The 20,186-nt window shown below is 37.8% G+C and overlaps 1 protein-coding gene across 1 annotated transcript; it reads left to right on the forward strand.

Moving 5' to 3' along the window:
• The first annotated feature begins 744 nt into the window (after positions 1 to 744).
• Positions 745 to 15,050, forward strand: mrpl39 (mitochondrial ribosomal protein L39). The gene is made up of 10 exons (XM_033981377.2): positions 745 to 895; positions 1,575 to 1,781; positions 2,036 to 2,175; positions 2,463 to 2,562; positions 3,007 to 3,074; positions 6,374 to 6,486; positions 8,533 to 8,598; positions 9,232 to 9,385; positions 10,107 to 10,154; positions 14,837 to 15,050. Exons 1-10 carry the CDS (start codon positions 859 to 861, stop codon positions 14,891 to 14,893), a joined length of 990 nt encoding a protein of 329 aa, XP_033837268.1. The 5' UTR covers positions 745 to 858; the 3' UTR covers positions 14,894 to 15,050.
• Positions 15,051 to 20,186: the final 5,136 nt, after the last annotated feature.

The raw sequence follows: 20,186 nt of genomic DNA on the forward strand, positions 1-20,186 counted from the left end.
TGATGGAGGAGGTGAGGATGGACTCAATGATGGCCGTGCAAAACTGCACCATCATCTGGACCGGCAGCTTGCCTTTCCTTTCAGCTGCCGCATGAAGAACATCCTCTGCTGGGCTTTCTTGATAAGAGAGCTGATGGTCGGCTCCCACTTGAGTGATGCAGGTGCCCAGGAAGACATAAATATAGACTAGTGAAACCTTTAGATAACTTTTTGTGCTGTTTTTGAGAACATTATAATATTAATCATTTTGGACATATTGTTGTTTTAAGAAAGTATTAGACTATTACAGCTATACCATGCAAATGTATACATTTTATTAGGAGTTAAAATGTTATAAAACGGTTCCAGTTTGCTATAGACTTGATATATATCAATATATGATTTTAATATAATTTATGTAGTGTATTTTTGCTTGTAAGTCAGTACTGACAATGTACATTCATATCTATACTTTTGTGCACTTTGTAACATTTTAGTCATGTTTTTGTTTTTATACTTTAAAAAGTATTAGACATAAATGTATATAAATTCATCATAAATTCATTTTTGTTAGGGATTCAAATCTCTTATTTTTCTTTCTTTTTTTTCTTTTTCTTTTTCTTTTCTTTTTTTGTTATTCATTTGTAAATGTCCTTTTATGGTTATCCCCATCACTTTCCTAATCAATCTAACAGCGCCACCTCCTGCACGAGCTCTTACATTTCACCCGGAACCTTTGGCCTCTCGGTTCGTTTCCATCCGGCTCCAAATCTCGTGTAACTCCAGAGTCAGGCATGGCGTCCTTCAAAAACAGCTCCAATACCAACAATATTTAACCATTTTCTTATTTTTGTTCGTGTTCATTATATTTATTTCATAATGGCAACAAAGAGCGGGTGCATCTTTATCCAGCGACGTAAGTATGTTAGCATTAGCAACATTTTAGCTGAAATAACGCAAATAACAGAATGACAGATTAAAATTTTTTTGGACAACTATTTTATATAGCCAAAGGTCATCTGATCTTTGATCAAACAGTGATGCCCAAACAGTGTATATCATTCAATGTAACCTCTTAAAATTAAGGGATAACCTGTAATTTTTCATTTTCGATACGTAGTGGTGTCACAGATGTGTTGTATATCTGGATGCTTTATTAATTAAATATTTTATACAAAAAAATACATTAAATTATATATACTTACTGAAAAATCAAAACAGTTATTTGAGCAGTTGTTCCAATTAGATGCCTAATAACTGTTTAAAGGAGCTAAAATATTTTTAATATTTTATATTAATACAAGAATTAAAAAAGTGAATTTCATATTATATAGAGCGTCTTAAAAAGCTTTGTAACAAATTAGAAAATGGAAAGTAGTACTAGTAGTAGTAATTGTAGGATAACAGGATAACCACTCTGCCACAGTAACACAGGATGGACACTCCACTCAGTGAGATCAGAAGTCTAATGGTGCGTTCACACGCGCGTTCTTGATGCCCTGGTATGAATGCACCCCACAACCTCCTGGTGTGAGGGAGGGGCCAGGATAACCTGCCACAGTAACGCAGTAATATTTTGGGTATGTTTTTTATAGGTTTTGCTTCAGCCGCTGCTGCAGTCCGGCCTTCAGCTGCTGAGGTTCGCAGTCACAGAAATGCAGTGTTTTTGAGAGAGCAGAGCCGACAAAGGGCACTGTTTCCTCGCATTGAGAAGATCGAGGTTTCTATGCAGGGCCCAGGTTTGGAGGGAACTCTGTTGGTTATGAACAAAGGGATGTCCACCCCTCTCAGCTGTGCACGACGTAAGTTTAAATATATAATTCAATGTATATTACAAGCCTGAATAATTTGGGTAAATTGCTATTTTTTAGACTATATTCAGAGTTTTTTAAGTAAATTAGTTAGTAGTTTAGTTTATTAGTTAGTAAATATCAGGAGACACAGGGCTATTTAGCTCTCAAAGAGGACATTATATTGCCGAAATAACTGCTTCTTAAAGAGATCTAATGTAGACCATGGCCTAAAGTTTGATAAAGTGCCTTCTGTGTTGTTCCAGATCTGACGGAGTACCATGTGACCTCTTCAGTCTTGGCTCTTGTGGATGGAGAGCTGTGGCCTCTGCACAAACCGCTCATGGACTCCTGCGCTCTCAGACTGCTCACATTTAAGGACCGTGACCCTACTGCTGTCAACCAGGTACTATCCCAATATATGTTTCAAGAGTTGATAAGAATGTGTCTGGACTTTGGCCTGTGTATTTTCATCATTAGGGAGTATGGTTTGTTCTTTATCTAATGCCCATGTTCGGCCAGGCTATTGTTATTATATATTTTGCTAATAAACATTATCATTACATTACATTAGCAGTAATTATCAATATTGAGCTGTAGAAAAAAAATCATGTATCATCAATGTGTTTTTTCAGTTTTAGTTTATTTACCTGCAAGCATAAATAAAACGTCCACCTCCTCTCTCTCGCTCAGGCGTTTTGGCGTTCCTGCTCTGCTCTCCTGGGCCAGGTTTTGGAGACGGCCTTTAAAGATGACTTCACTGTGGAGCTGCTCCGGTCTCCAGACGTCCCAGGTACACACACACATTTCATATTTGATTATTTTGGAGATATTCGAAGAAGATTAAACCAGGACCAAACTAGGACTGAACTAGGACTAGGCCAGGTCTAAGCCATGTGTGAGCCAGGACTAAACAAAGACTAAACTAAGGACTATATTTGCAGTAAACTTGCATCATAAGTTACTTTCTAAACTATATTATTTATGTAATTGGTAAAATTACTATGATGAAAACAAAGATAAACCTAGACCAGGGACCAGACTAGGGACCAGACCAGGGACCAGACCAGGGACCAGACCAGGGACCAGACCAGGCACCAGACCAGGGACCAGACCAGGGACCAGACCAGGGACTAGACCAGGGACTGAACTACTGTCTCAATTAGGGGCTGAACCAGGGAATAAACCCAGGAATAAACCTGAACTAAACTAAATTAAATTATCTCTTTTTTTTCAGTCACATCTGGAGCTTTTTGCTGTGATGTAGTTCTTGATCCACAGTTAGACTCGTGGGCGCCCTCTCAGGTAAAAATAATAATTAAATTTGCATAAAAATACCAAATGTTTATTATGCTCTTCCAGAACAAACACTACCTGAAATTTGATCAGATTAGTTAAAAACTTTATAGTAGCAAATAGAAAACTATTATTAAGACTTCTTGTCAAAACAAGAAGAGGTCGAGCTTTACCACTAGAGGTCACTGTGAAACCTAGACATATCCCATTCAATTTCTCTTCTCTATTTTCTCTACAGTATTAAAGTTGTGCACAAACAATGTATCTTTTAAGGTGCTGTACCTGATTTTTATTGTGTTAGAAATATGAAAACCAGACTTGGTTAATTTTAAATAGTTTGCAGTGGTCCAAAGTTATTTCCTCACTTACCTTATGTATTCAGGGCATCCTAATTATTCACCAGTTTATAAGTTTATAAGCGCTTTTCACAACTTTCAGAGACTAATGTGGAGTTTTGCCATCACACAGTAAATCTAACATCAACTGTCTTTGCCTAAACATTAGCAAAATAGAAGCTATGTTCTTTTCCAAAATCAATACTTTAAAAACAAGAGGATTGTTAATATGTCTGAATTTAAATATTTTGGGGTCACCTTAGACTTAAACCCAAATTTTTTAAAACTTCAGGAACATGACAAAAAACATCAAATGTAGCATGGCTAACTTCAGGCATATTTGACCTTGTCTATCCTTGGAAGCAGCCAGGACTATTGCCCACTCTTATTTCACTTGTCCTTTTGCATCACTGGGGACAGGCTGGGGAAACTGCTATTAGACCTTTAGAGTCAGTGTATAAACAAGCCTTAAAGATCTTTGATAAAAGCCTCTAATGCATCATCACTGTAACATCTGGGTAAATTATCATCTTTTAAGTCTTGAAAATTACAGACTCCTTTTTCAATCTGTCTGGTTTTCAAGATTCTAAATGGCTTGGCTCCTGACTGTTTGAAGGACTTTGTGAGCTATTGCGCTAAAAACTCGATCCACAAGAATAACCTCTGTGCACAACTGTATAATACCTTTCCATCACTCCACCTTTGGACAATCAGCTTTTTCAGTGAAGGCCACTACAAAGTGGAACATGCTGTCTGACTCCATAAAGTCATGTGTCACAATCAAATGTTTTAAGATTGAATTAAAAAAGCACTTAAAGAGCGCAAAACTGTAACTATTCATCTCTTTAGGTTCTATGCTTCAATGGTTCTGGCTTTGTATCTATAACTGCGTCTGTGTGTCTCTGTGTGTGGAAGGGTGTGGTAGTTTTAATACTTGTATACTTTTTATGTTTTAATCTGTTGTTATTTGTTTGTGTTTTGTCAACCATTTGTGGGTTGTTCTGTTCCAGGGGACTGCAGATGTAAATGAGCCCAAGGCTAACTCTGCTCCAGTGCATCAAATGGCAACATTTCTGTTCTAATTGTACATGGTTCCCTTTTAAACAAATACATAATAATAATAATATTAATAATAATAATAATATTGATTCCTGATTCTTGGACGATAAAACACTGAATAATTAGATGCAAACAGTACACAGTGGACTTATTTTGACCTCATATACAATATATCTTCACTGGGGCCAGACACATTTTGCTTAAATACCTGGGACAAAAATCAGTACAGGGCCTTTAATTGATAGGTCAAATGTTGACAGATTTTCCAACAGGAACAAAAACCTTGTTTGAATTGTTAGTCTACAAACTACTGGGCTCATAAAGAGCCTTACCAGTTCTAAAAATATGGTACTCATGTTGTTTGTTAAAAATAGACTCTGTTTTACTGCAGACTCTTGACTTTTTCAGAAAATATGCAATTCGATATTTTCACAAACATAATTTTGCAACTGCGACCAAATTAGAAATGTGTGTTTTGAAAATACAGATTTAGTTCACATTGCAGATTCTAAACCTGTTTAGGAGCATCAACATTCGAGAAAAGACTGAAAACTGAACCAGGACTGAATCTAGACTGAACCAGGGTTGAACCTGGGCTGAACCTTGACTTAAACCTGGACTATACCAAGACTAAACCTGGACTCAAACCTGGACTCAAACCTGGACTCAAACCTGGACTCAAACCTGGACTCAAACCTGGACTCAAACCTGGACTCAAACCTGGACTCAAACCTGGACTCAAACCAGGACTAAACCTGGATTATATTAGGCCTAAACCAGGACTGCATCAGGACTGCACCAGGAATGCACCAGGAATGCACCAGGACTGAACCAGAACTGAACCAAGACTAAACCAGGACTATATTACAACCAAGATAGAGCTAGGATTGGATTAAACCAGGACTAAACAAGAATATAACTAATCCAAGAATGCATGCATGTTTGTAGAGGTTTAAACTACAGAGTTAGCAGGTTTTACGCAGAATAAGACCCAATGGAGACACAGGGACATGTAGCTCCCAAAGAGGACATTAGATTAGCTAAATAATTTAAGATTTACACATTTTAACCATTCAAATTTTGATTTCTGTTTGATTACTATGTTGGTTAATTTTGCAGTCCTGGTTTTATATAAGGGTTGATTATACATGTATTATTTTTTATGGGGACATCTGGAGTGTGATCCCACCTCTATCATTAGAATCTGCAGAGGAGGCAGAACAGAGCAGATATGAGAATAACACAGGAGGGTTCTCAAAGTGTGGGGCGCAAACCAGCTTTAGAGGGATAAATATAGAGTTTAGAATAAAGTGGGACTAAACCGGTACTAAACCAGATCCAGTTGGGGACAAAAGTCTCTACTAGGTTCAACCAAGGCTAAACCAAGACTAATGTTATGAACCAGGGCTGAACCAGGGCTGAACCGGGCCTGAACCGGGCCTGAACCGGGCCTAAACTGGGCCTAAACTGGGCCTAAACCGGGCCTAAACCGGGCCTAAACCGGGCCTAATCTGGGGCTAAACTGGGGCTAAACTGGGGCTAAACTGGGACTAATCCAGGACTAATCCAGGTCTACAAATTAATAATCCAAGGTATACAAATTTAACACGGGGGACTAAATCAGGTGGAAACATGTCTATATCAGGGCTAAGTTAGAGCCAGGCCAGTCGGGGGCTAATGTAGACCTAAACAAGGTATAGACCAGGACTAAACTGCGGTCAATTTTTCTTAAATATGGTTAAACTAAACTAGGGAAAGACCAGGACTGTACTAGGATGGTCCTAGGACTAGACCAGGACTAAACGAGGATTAGACCAGGACTGAATTTAAATGGGTATAATGGAGACTAAATGTATTTTTCGAGTTGAGGAGTTTATAGTATTTACTGATGTTGTTCCTGTATTGTTTCTATAGGAGTCGTTGCGTTCACTGACCCGCGGGGCACAGCTGCTCATCCACCTGGACCTGCCCTTTGAGCCTCTAGATGTGCTGCCTTCAGTGGCCCTCGAGGTTTTCTCCCACAACAAGTAAACGCACCACCGCCCACTCACACACTTTACACTCCACTGACTGAGCAGAAGTGGCAGAATTCCTATTGCTTTTGAATGAACCTGGACCTAAGGGGATACAGTGAGTGTTCTTCAATCAACGGTCTAAGCCAGGACTCAACCTGGACTCAACCTGGACTCAACCTGGACTCAACCTGGACTCAACCTGGACTCAACCTGGACTCAACCTGGACTCAAGCTGGACTCAAGCTGGACTCAAGCTGGACTCAAGCTGGACTCAAGCTGGACTCAAGCTGGACTCAAGCTGGACTCAAGCTGGACTCAAGCTGGACTCAAGCTGGACTCAACCTGGACTCAACCTGGACTCAACCTGGACTCAACCTGGACTCAACCTGGACTCAGGGCTAAGACAGTTTAAGCGCTGCATATGCTTTGTGGTGGCATTGAAGTCTGGCATTAAACTTCATCTTATTGTTGTTCAGAAATAACTTGGAAAAACACACATTCTTGCTATATGAAACCTATGAATCTTTATGGAGACAGGTATGTGATTCCACCAGGCCAAGTTACAGGTCAGAGGTCAAGAGGCAAGCCCGCTCACTTATATTATAAAATAAATGCATTAGTGCGTTTTTGCAATAAAATCGCAGATTGAGTAAATGTAAGATGTGTTTGATGCGATCTTTTGTAATATTCTTATCCCCATGGAGACACAAAAGTGGAAATTGTGCAGTTTTAATTTTTTTGTTTTTATGTGAGTGCTTTCACTCTCCTACTTGTCTCCATAGAGATAAATATGTTTAATGCCATACTGTGAAATATTTTTAACATGTTCATGGAGACAAGCAAGTGGTGAACATTCAGGTTTTTAAAAGCAGGTTCAAGACCCATCTTTTTAGCATAGCTTTTGATTAGTATTTATCATTTTAGTTTACTTCTCTATTTAGTCTTATTTAGGCTGGCTAGTGTGTTTATGTTTTACTTATGTTTTATTTACTTGTTTAGTTTTGACTTATTTTTATTATTTATTGATTATTTTATTATTTATTTATTTTATTATTTATTGACTTATTTATTAGTTTTGACTTATTTTATTATTTTTAATAATTTTAGATTTGCCAGTGTTTCCTCTGAGGAGCCCTCTGCACCGGGAGCTGTGGTTGGCTGTGGCTGCTGGGCCCTGGCTCGTGGGCCCTGGAGGTTTGGTCTTGACCTCATCTCTTCTCTGGGCCCTGGGCTGGTGTCCTGTGGCTGCGGGTGACCCTGCTCCTGGTGCAGATGGTTCCTCTGGTGGCGCTCTCTCATCTGGTTCATCTTTATCCAGCCTATTGCATTAAACATATTTTAAATTAAACCAAGGTATTTGAACATGTGTTGGGGTGGGGGGTGGGAGTGTGTGTTGGGGTGGGGGGTTGTTTGGTTATGTTTATTGATGTGTTGGGGTTGGGTTGTTTGGCTGTCGGGTGGTTTGGTGGGTGGGACTGATTTTAATGCTTTGTAAAGCACTTTGTGTTACTTTTTTTTGTATGAAAAGTGCTCTATAAATAAAGTTTGATTTGATTTGGTGTAACGTTCACCTGAAAAGTTACATTTAAGTACTACTAATACTTTAAATAGCTTAATTCCCATTGTTACTTTGCAGCAGATGATATCAACATTCCTTGGGGGTATGGTGCTAACTGTCTGAAGCCCTGTTACTCAAATTACTTTTAATCTGAGTTTTGTTCTAACAAAATCTGACCATAAAGCTGATTTGTGCTGTTAAACAAGTCTCTCACACGTAAAATGACAGTTGTTAGTCACTCACCTTTTTGTTGAAAATCAAATGTCTTCCAATGTGTTGTTCAATTCCATTTTGTTATATATATATATATATATACATATATATATATATATACATATACATATATATATATATATATACATATACATATACATATACATATACATATACATACACATACACACACATATTAATCTGTAGAACATCCCCAGCATGACGTCACTGCAAAGTATCACAAACAAATGCATCCTGTATAATTTACTTTTGTTTGTTTATTTCAGGTGTAAACAGGAAGAAGTGGTGAAGATGGCCTCAGAAAACCCCACAGGCACACTTCAACTCTACAGGTGACAAAAGCATTTACATTTAAATTAAGGTGTGCTTTTAAAGATCAGGACAGAGAACCTATTGTATGTTCTATTTGGAGATAAATTTTGGGATTAGATATTTGAGAGAAGACTAAAATCTGTTAAACTAATCCCATGTACTTCAGAACAGAGGTCTAAACTACAGGGTTGGTAGCTTTTACATAGAAACACCCCATGGAAACACAGGGATGGCATCTGACACACAGGTAGGGCATCTGACACACAGGGAGGGCATCTGACACACAGGGAGGGCATCTGACACACAGGGACATTATATTACCTAAAGAACTTGAGTCTATGTATTTCATAATGTGACCATTCAAACTGGGATTATTCTTCCATCTCTACTGTAATATAAACACATACACTGAGCCATCTTACTAATATGGCTTTAAATACAAGAAGTAGTGAAAATAAAATATAGTTTCAAGCATATATAAAGATAAATACAAAAATAGAAAAGAAAAAATACAAGAAAAAAAATCTACTTCCAAGCATATTAAAGAAAAATAAACAATAGAAAACAAATATTTATCAATATTTTTTGTAGTATTAATTTAGAAAAGTTATGCCATTTTACAGACTGAAGTGCATCTTTTGTCTTCTTTGCAGATGTGGGGATCATGTGCTTCTGTCCAGTAGCCCCCTAGTGGCGAGGACCGGTCTGTGCTCTCAGTTTGAAGTGACCGCGCTCCACAGTTTGGGATCCGGGCCGTGGGGACTCCATCGCAGAGCGCAGGGGCTGTCTCTGCCCACCCAACTTCAGGTAACTGCTATGGGGGAGAAAATACATGTTTACAGGTAAATTTTTTGTTGTGAACTAAAAGGAGACACAAACCTGACTAAATCATGACCAAACCTAAAAAAAAAAACATTTTAGTCAAAAAAAAAAAACAATTGAACATTCTTGTCAAGCTTGTTGCCTATTATTGCCTATAATTGAATATTAGGGGGAGGACAGTTCTGAATACTATGCAAATCTATATGGTGCAATATTTTACAATTGTTTCCCATAGATTTCTACAGACTATAGTAGCTCAGCAAATGCTTATGTTTTTCTCATACAAATTGTGGAGTATAAGTACCTTTTTTAAAGTTTTAACAGTATTGTTATTTTTTAAGGTTAGGACAACGTAAAGATCAAAACAAAGTGTGATTTTGTATTGTCAGTCATATGCACACCTAACAGAACCATTTGAGCCTGGATTTAAACATTGTCAAAGTAGAGGCCAGTAGTCCTGGTTTAGTCCAGGTTTAGTCCTGGTTAAGTCCTGGTTTAGTACCCAAGAGTGTGAGATGTTTCATATGGCTCTAATATGTGGAAGATGTACTTTGGTGCTGATCCATGGAGAGACTTGTTCACAAGCAGAGCTGCTTTAAAGTCTATTCTCTGAGCCACAGGAGCCAGTGCATGATTCATAGTCTCCTTTATTTATTACACGGCTTTGGTCTTGTCTTGTGTCATTGATCTTTCCTGTTTTTTTTAGGCGCATCACACAGTCTGGAATAAGTTGAGGAAAAGAGCGGAAAAACTGGTAAGAAAATCTTAAATCTATTAAACCTAATAAACAAATAAAGGAGCGTTCTCACTTGGTTAAGGTATACTTAATTTTTTGTCCTCTGTTTAATTCAGGATTTAGTCCCAGTTTAGAATCAGTTTAGCTGTGGTGACTGTGCAACAAAATGTGTATTCTGTCCAGTTAGTATTTTCATCTCAAAACTTGTCAAAGTCATTAGTACAAACTGACCTTGTTTAATATTACTATCTGTGTTAAAATTATGACCAATTAATTAAACAACCATAAATCGTAAGGAAGTGTCCTTGAAAATAATTCCTTAAATAATTAGAACATATCTGCTTTCTTTCTACAAAACCAGCACTTGTTTTAGCCCCAAGTTAGGATTTTAGTATTTTTACCACTTTAGTTTGGCCCCAAATCAAAAAGAAGACACTTGGAAGGACAAACCACTCTAAAGTGTCTATCGCTTCCAAAAAATGAAAGTTTTTAAAGTGTTTTGGCGATGTTTTCTGCATAAATTGTGGAAATTAAAACTAGGGTGGGAGTTAAATTTGGATGTAGAGCAAGCACACTGCATTATCTGGCAACCGCGCTTGTTTTATTAATAGATAAGCTTAATTTTTGACGTGGTTTGATGATGCATGTGACCTATATTTGTGCTAAAATAGACAATGATGGAGGAAATGCTTCTATTAAAATGTGTACATGAAGTGGTGTTAAATAGTAGCACAGGAGTACAGATAAGGATTAGTTAGGATTAAAGTAAATGGGGGCATAGTAAACAAGCACTACATAGATCGGCGATATTGACTACCACAGAACTAGTTAATTTTAATCAGTTTGGAGTGGTCCAAAGTTATTCCTCACTTACCTTATGCATTCAGAGTATCCTAATTATTCACCATGATGAGTTTATAAGTGCTTTTCACAACCCTGAGAGACCCAAGTTTTGCTGTCACTCTAACGCTAAGAACAACTAGCATGCTTCCGTGCACTTCTTGATTCTCAAACAATAATGTGCTTTATACTTAAATGCAGACAGTACACGGCAGACTTTGTACTGCTTTGCCCGCGTACAGATATATTGTATAAGCAGCTCTTGCGGTCAAAAAAGTCCACTGCTTGTTGTTGTTGTTCGCTCTGAATGATGTGAAAAGTGCTTATAAACTCATCCCTGTAAATCATTAGGATGTTCTGAATGCATAGGATAAGTGAGGATTAACTTTGGACCACTGCAAACCATTTAAAATGAGTTCTGTCTAGTTGTGTTTTTCACATTTTTAAGATAATAAAAATCAGGTACTATTTTGTGATCTCTTTGCTGTATAAATATTGTGCAGATCTATTCTCACTCTCAGATATCATAAGTCTAAAGGCGTCCTCCATTTTGTTCCCTCCGTGTTGTTACAGACTGTACTGAGGTAGGTGAAGGACATGTAGACAGGACATAGTAAAAACCTCGAGGACACACATTAGCAAATGACTCTATAGAGAGGACAATATCTAACAGGCTAACGCTAATAAACTGCACGATCAATATGGACAATTAAAGGGACAGTGCATCGCCTGTATAATGAGCTAATGTATAGTAAGGAATATGTAACGAGGAGGTAACATGTTATATAGGTTTAGTAAAGAATATATTGAATGTTTAGCTTTGGAAAATTCCAAATCTGCATATTCTGAAACAATGTGCTGGGCTGAACAATTTAGCAAAATGTCTAACTGTGAGCTTTCGGAAAAGCATTGCGATTATGATTTGATTTGCAATTTCTGTTTTAAAAATAGGATTCTGTTCAAAGTTCACATTTTAAACACGTGCAGAAGAACGGACAAAAACACTGAAATCTAATCTGGCAAACTAATCCAAAAATCCCATTTCAGAACATGTTTGTACAGATCTAAACCATAGGGTTGGATGTTTTGGGCACAATAAGACCCAAAGGAGATACAGGGAGGGCATCTGACACACAGGGAGGGCATCTGACACACAGGGAGGGCATTTGACACACATGGAGGGCATTTGACACACATGGAGGGCATTTGACACACATGGAGGGCATTTGACACACATGGAGGGCATTTGACACACATGAACGACATTTGACACACATGGAGGGCATCTGACACACATGGAGGGCCTCTGATACACATGGAGGGCTTCTGACACACATGGAGGGCTTCTGACACACATGGAGGGCATCTGACACACATGGAGGGCTTCTGACATGCAGGGATATAAGAGGATGGTAGGGCATCTGACACACAGGGATATAGGATGGGAAACAGTAATAACTTTAACATTATTTTAGCAGACAGTTCGTATTCCCTCGAGTGTCTAAGGTCCTGTCTTTAATATAACCCTCGTTCTATCCTCTTTTCCTATCTCCTCGTTTCCTAGTTCCTTGTCTCCTTCGCTGTCTCCTTGAGTTAATAGCTTTGTGATTTGGGAGCGCCGACTCTATCCGTGAGATTGGAATGTTCTCGGACGTTGTTTAATGAAGTTTGAGCTTATTTTTGGTACAATATCTTTTAAAAGACTTAAAGAAAGATGAACAGATTTTGATGTGGGATCAAATTAGCAAGATTGTAATTATTTTAAAATTCGGTTTTCAAAAGTATTGAAAATCTGATCCTAATATACTAAAACTAATATTGAAACTAGATACCCATTGTTCCCTGGTATTGATACTAAAAAAGTCCAATTCACAGAAATGAACCTTTCCTGAATATCTTTAGAATGATGTTGAGCTCTATCAGAACAAGTGTAAGACCCATAGACTAGTACACACACACACACACCCATGGACGACTATGAACCTACTGGACACTGTTTTCTCTATATGTGTCTATTTGTGTGTCAAAGTACTACTGTTTAATGTTGAACTTTTAGTACTGTGACAACACTATTTTAAAACCAATTTACAGTCTCAGCAGTAAGTTGTGTTCACATGACAGCACAACATTAGAATCCCGGTAGCTGAACCTGAGCTGAGACAGGTCAGAAGTCACAGGTCCGAGCTCTCAGGTGGACTTCTCTGAAATGATTACATCATTAAATTATAGAACATGAATGCGACCTATTGTTTATTTATAGAATGGTAAAATAGTACTTTGCATTAGCAGTTTTAATTCGGTCCAATAATACAAGCTGCAATCACTGAAATTGATTAGCTCTGCAGTGTAATTTAAAGGTGCACTAGGTAACTTTTCTCGAGAGGGGAGTCTGCTGCCTGCCTGCTTGTGTCCATGGAGATGTTATTACTTTGGTGTGTTCCACAGTACGGTATTAAACCTACCTATCTCCATGGAGACGACCAGGTGATTATTGGCTCAAGTTACATGTCACTCAGGCTGTGTATTATTAAGATTTTGCCAGTACATACCTCGATACATAGGCTGCGATACGATACATATCTTGATACGGTACTTTTTCGATTTGATTCGATACGATACGATACAATGTATTTCAAAACAATTCAATACGGTGTTCAGTGAAAAATATAGCCTTTCGTGCATGGTGCATTTATCTTGTTTACTGAAGATGGATGAACATAAAGTGCAACTAGAAGAACACATCAGACTGTTTCATTGGTCAATATTATTCATACACAGTTTATACGAGCTCCACATTTACATTTACACAGGGACATGTGCAGTTTAACGGCTCTGAAGCATCACAACATATCGAGTAAAACACGACTGTGACACTAAAAGTCTTTGTTAAACTGCTGTCTAAGTTAATAGGAAATACACCTGTTTTAATCATCAAAACAGTGAGTAAAATGGCAAATGTTCTGCATCAACAAATTTCTTTCCTCTAAACTAGCTACTAAAATGTAACTCTGTGACAGAATAATTTGGTTAACTGTACAAAAACATATATATTGATACAGCTGCCCAATACAATACGATATAGGAGTGTGCAAAAATATCCAAATATCAATATATGCCACAGTGCATGTTTTTGTATGTTATTTTTGAGCAATGAAACGAATAAATGCCAAATGGATAAGTTTAATGCCGTACTGTGGAACATTCCAAGACAATAACATCCCCAAGGAGACAAGGGAAGCGGTGGACTCCCCTCTCGAGAAAAGTCACATAGTGCACCTTTAACCACTTTAGTTTTGGAATGAGTCTGGTGAAGGTGAATGAACACTTAAGAGCACTTCTGGATTACCACCCTATGATGTCACAGGGTGGAACCAGGCATTTTGAGTTCTGGAGAGGGAGGCAGACTGAAAGGAAGCAACTAGGTGAATACTCAAACGTCTGTACCTGATTTTTACCATCTTAAAAACATGAAACAACAGAACATGAAACAGAACTCATTGATTTTAAACAGTTTGTTGTGGTCCGAAGTTACTCCTCACTTACCTTATCATGGTGAATCATTAGGATGTTCAGAATGCATGAGTTTATAAGCATTTTTCACAACTTTCAGAGATGAGAGTGGACTTTTGCCATTGTGATAATGCTAACAACAGGTAGTGTTCTAAACAACCTTACTTACTGGTTTGAGGGAATAAAAAACACAATATTTCCATGCAGACAGTACACATCGGTCTTTTTTTTAGATCTACATTCATGATATATCTGTACTGGGGCAACACACATTTTACTTTATTATGTCAAAACATTGAGCACAGTCCCTTTAAAGTAAATATCCAAATTTCTGTTTTTGTCTGTTACAGGTTGAAGTTCCAAATTCTGACCTGACTCCACCCACTTCTCCAGCTCCCAGCCAATAACTGTCAACCAAATACCAAAATGTTTGAAAGGTCTGTAATTATTTGATAAATGCAGTGCACCGCTGGGCTTATACAATCTGCCATAGACTATAATGTACTTTTCTTTTCTGTAAAGTGAAAACTCAACTTTGTGTTTTGTTTAATAAAAAGCTTAAACTGATTTGTAAGTTTCATGAATGAGTTGTAGTAACCGTAGTAGTAGTAGCAGCACCACCAGTTCTTTCAGTTCTAGCTCAGTTTATAGAGTGTTTGTCCACTGATAAGATCAGATCCACTGACCCACAGGTTGGATGTGCAATTCCCAGCTTCTTCAGATGAATGCTGTTGTTGTGTTCTTGGGCAAGACACTCCGCACCCCCAGTGCCTGTGTACACTGGTGTGTGAATGTGTATGTGTTTGGTTGAGTGGTTCCTTGATGTAATGCGCTTTGAGCCTTGAAGATGGAAAAGTGCTATATAAAAATGTGAGTGAGTATAGAATTAACCTTATCTAGCTCCATGGAGAAAAGCGCAGGTTTCTGGTTCTTTTTTGGACTGTTTCTCCTCTCTGTGGAGAGGCTACCACACTGACAGTAAGAATGCATGCATTCTTTCCAGGCAAAGTAAAAATGTTTCCATGGAGATGAGCAGGTGTCAGACCCTCCACCAGAAAAGTTACACAGTGCACCTTTTAAGTAATAGCAGTTAAAATAGATGAGACAGAAACAATGCAGGAATATGTTCAGTAATATTGGAAGTAAATGATAATTACCATGCTGTTACTACTTACTACTTAGTACTGCTCCTACATGATGAAGTGCAGCCTGTTGGCAGGACGCCTGTGAAAAAGGTTTTAATCTCAAAGAGATTCTCCTGCTTAAATAAAGGTTCAATTCAGTTCAAGTTTATTTCTATAGCACATTTAAAATGACTTGAGCTGACCAAAGTGCTTCATATAAAAGTAAAAACTCTAATATACATATAACACAATACATAGGAAAGTCTGTGTAACGCCTCAGTCGTCAGGTCTGATCCATAGTAAAAGTTAAATCTGTAAACTGGATAAAACGTTGTAGGAGTGAAGACGTTTGGCTACTCATCCAAGCCGTTTCTTCAGTTCTGGTCAGATTACTGCTGGACACTGCCTTATATCTGTCTGAAGGGAGGAGTTAACTACACTGAAACTGTAAACATCTATTGTGTCCAGTTTCAGGTGAAACCCTCCTATTCACCCTTTAACAACCCTGCTATTGTTTACTTTGTTTGGGTCTGAGGATGGACTATAGATGGGGGACAGATGATGTCTAAGACCTCCATTCCTGTTTAAGGAAGGCTTGTCTTTCCTAACAAAAATTACTTATTTAACTCCCCTCTCAAACCATTTATTTTCTCTGGCTCAGATCTGAACCTCACTATCTTCGAAGGAATGGTTAGTGTCTACATTCTCTTATGGAGTGGCTGTTTAGTTACGCTAGTTTTGTAGCGCTCACTGCACTCTTCACTACACTGAATAGACCACATTACTTTGTGTCTCAGGGTTTTGTCCTTTGGGTGAACCAGTTTCTGTCTTAAAGTGATTGTAGGTTTGAAAAAGACAGGAATTTCAAACTGTCTGAAGTTTTTCAGACACACCAGCTATGTATTATAATACATAGGAAAAGAAAAATACACAAAGATATCCTGTCCTGCTCGTTCTAAATAAAACAGGTTAAATAAAATACAGATAAAAGTACTTCTAAAATGACTCACTGAAAGAACAGGCCAGAATTTGAGTTTGTAAAATGTGGCACATCATGAATATGAGTAATCACTTGATTCCTTGGAAATTGGAAGATAAAACCATACCTAAAGCACACTTTGGAACACAGGGAGATAGGGATGTTTATGCTGTACTGTGGAATATTACAGCTAAAAGAACAACATTTCTATGGAAAAAGCAGCAAGAGTCAGGTTTGTGGAGATGATCACAGTAAAGACATGTTTTTTAGGTGCAATAAACACAACCAAAATGAAAAACACAAAACAAAATATACTTTTCTTATAGTCTATCTAGGGCTATAAAAAGTTACACACTGTGTCTTTAATGAGTTAATAGCCCTGTGCTCTGTGTTCTCATACCACAGTCAAATTTTAATATTTCTCAATCGGCTCGTGTCACTTTACGACCTTTATTTAAACTCTGTGTCAGCGTTTGGACCTTAACAATCAGCTCCTGTGTAAAAACATGTCACCACTGCACACTACTGTGCCCGTGTGTAGTAGTGCGTGTACGTTTGTGTACTTTTGTGTACTTTTGCAGCTGTTTCGTATGTGGTGGAGAACAGGTGGTGCTATCAGTCACTGGCACTTGTTTTGCACGATTCTACCCATCATGCATTGCAGTTTGAAATTTGAGATGACAAATTATCCTAGTCTTGTTTTTGAGAATCAAACGTAACTCAAATATTTTTGTTTTATTTCCAAAAATACACTCTCTGCACCATATATCCACTCTCCCTCCTCTGTACCATATATCCACTCTCCCTCCTCTGTACCATATATCCACTCTCCCTCCTCTGCACCATATATCCACTCTCCCTCCTCTGTACCATATATCCACTCTCCCTCCTCTGTACCATATATCCACTCTCCCTCCTCTGTACCATATATTGAGTATTTTGTATTTTTCTCATAGCACTTTAAGTCCTTTATGTCCTGTGGTCACTTTGAGGTGATTCATAATTTTTGTAACTTCTCTCACATTTCCTGTAAGACCCGCCTCAGACATCTGCCGCTGTAGTTGTAAGTTGTACTTGCAGTAGTAGGGGCAGGCCTTGGGCTGGGGGGGGGGGAATTTTTCATTTGACAACATGGAGTTCAGGCCCACCAAGATGGTTTGTGCACAGGGGCCATTATACAGAATGACAGCCCTGTGTAGTGCTAGTAGTAGTACTAGTACTAGTAGTACTAGTGGTACTACTACTACTACTACTAGTAGTAGTAGTAGTAGTAGTGGTAGTAGTTGTTAATAACCTAGTTTTGGCACAGTGCACTTGTAGTAGTAGTTGTAGTAGTAGTTTAACAAGGTTAAATTATGTATTAATATAATCAAAGTTGTTTATTGTACATTATTTTAAAACATTACATTACGTTAACTCTTCCTGGCAGTGGTGGTCACTGTGGCAGCGCTCCTCTGCTCCTGCTGCTGGTGGGAGAGTACAGTATGAGGGCAGAAGCATATCACCTCTTGTGGGCCAGTCCATATATACTGTATTATGATTTAGTAGTAGTAGTAGTAGTAGTAGTAGTAGTAGTAGTAGTAGTAGTAGTAGTAGTTGTACTCCTTGTAGCACTACTTCACTGTAACATTTGTAATTGTTCATATCTTGCAGTGCTAATCCAGAGATATTATAAATGCTTTCTTTCAATGTAACCATCTATTTTCAGATGTATTTATGTATTTTTTACAAAGACTATAATACCTCTAGAAAGTCAACATGAAACTTTAAGTGTGTTTTCAGTGCTCCTTCAAATGTGATTAAATTTATATCGGAGCTAAAGCACTCACAATAATGCATTTGAATAAATTAGTCATGTTTTTGTCCTGGTTTGAGCCAATTGGAGGCGACAGTGGAGAAGAGGACATGCTTACAAAGACTTAGAGAGGTGGCAAAATGTCTGTCAGCTTTCAAACGCTTTGATTTTAGAGTCACTTTCATTTTAACGGACATTTTGATACAGTGTTGATTTGGTTTGTTCTTGTTTAAAGGCGCTGTACTCGATTTTTATTGTCTTAAAAACGTGAAAAACTAGTTCATTTGAAACAGTTTGCAGTGGTCCAAAGTTATTCCTCACTTATCATATGCATTCAGAGGATCCTAATTATTCACCACGATGAGTTTATAAGCACTTTTCACAACTCTCAGAGACCAGAGCAGAGTTTTCATGTTCAGAAGGTCAGTGAGGAATAATTTTGGATCATTGGAAATTGCTTAAAATGAACTTGCTCCATTTTATTTTTAAGACAATAAAAATCTGGTACAATGCCTTTAAATAGTTCTAGGTAGAAATGCATGTTAAAATTGTACTATGTAACTTTTCTGGTGTGAGGCCTAGTTACAGGTCAGATCTGTGAAGAGGTGACACTGCTCACTATAAAAACATATGATTTCCAAGCACGAAAAAAATGTAATTGGATAAGTGTAAGATAGATAAGTTTAATGCTGTACTGCTGAACATTTCAGTCAAAGCAATAACATCTCTGTGGAGATGAGCAGGTGACAGAACTTTTACTTTTTGTTGTGAAGAAGCAAAATTGTTAAAAAAAAAAAAAAAATACTAAACAAATTTGATAAAAATTCAAATTGCTACTGTGACAAAGTGGGCCTTTGTCCTTTTTAATATCACCTTACATTTTTGTTTATGCACACATTTGTTCATTTCCAGTCATTTGTCAGCGTCCAACCACTCATAACTATTGTGGGTTTGTTTTGTTTAGTTTTTCAGTTGGTTTAATTTAATCACCACACACTTGTTACTTTAAAGATTTTTTATTTGCTTAAATGTAGTCAATCCAGTTACCTACTGTTACAGTTCATCCATCTACTCTTGCCTGAATCTCCACATGGTCCAGACACAGAGGGGGCGTGCCCTATGGCGGCCATCATTAAAGGATTTGGGAGTGGCCGTGGGCTGGACCATTTGGAGGGGAGAACTGGGTTAAGTTCTTTTTCTATTTTGTAATGTTTAAGTGTTTATAGTTTTAAGCACTTTTTGCGTTAAAGGGATTTAGGCCCTAAGAAGTAAAGCACTGCTAAAGTTGTACCTGAGAAGTAAATGGTGTTTAAGTGGGGGAGGAGCTTCTGGGTTGAGATGGTATAAAACCACAGTAAGTGAAATACATTTTGATTGGCTCCTACTGCGACCACATTGAGCCAGCTTCCCCACAGCTACATAGAAAATGTCATCCTTTAATTTGATTGTGCTGGTGTTGTTACGGCAATAAAATTTCAAACTCGATTTGATACTAAGGAATAGACTCGATACTCAATACCGATACCACAATGATAATAAAAAACACAACACTCTTTCTTTAGACAATAGACTGTGATTATCCAGTATCTTGTTTCGATATTAGTTTTAGTATCGATTAGTATGTGAGTTTTGATACTTTTGACAGCCGTACACTTTGTATTTGTTCAGTGACAGTAAATACATTCTGATTTGAATTATTTTGTTGTAGAAGTATAAGCACAAAATAAAAACAAACTCATTAAACTTATAGATGAGGAGAGAGCAAGTTATAACTTGAGATTAATTATTCAACTGGCACACCC

This window comes from Periophthalmus magnuspinnatus, chromosome 2 (assembly GCF_009829125.3).
Source record: "Periophthalmus magnuspinnatus isolate fPerMag1 chromosome 2, fPerMag1.2.pri, whole genome shotgun sequence".
Taxonomy (NCBI): Eukaryota; Metazoa; Chordata; class Actinopteri; order Gobiiformes; family Gobiidae; genus Periophthalmus; species Periophthalmus magnuspinnatus.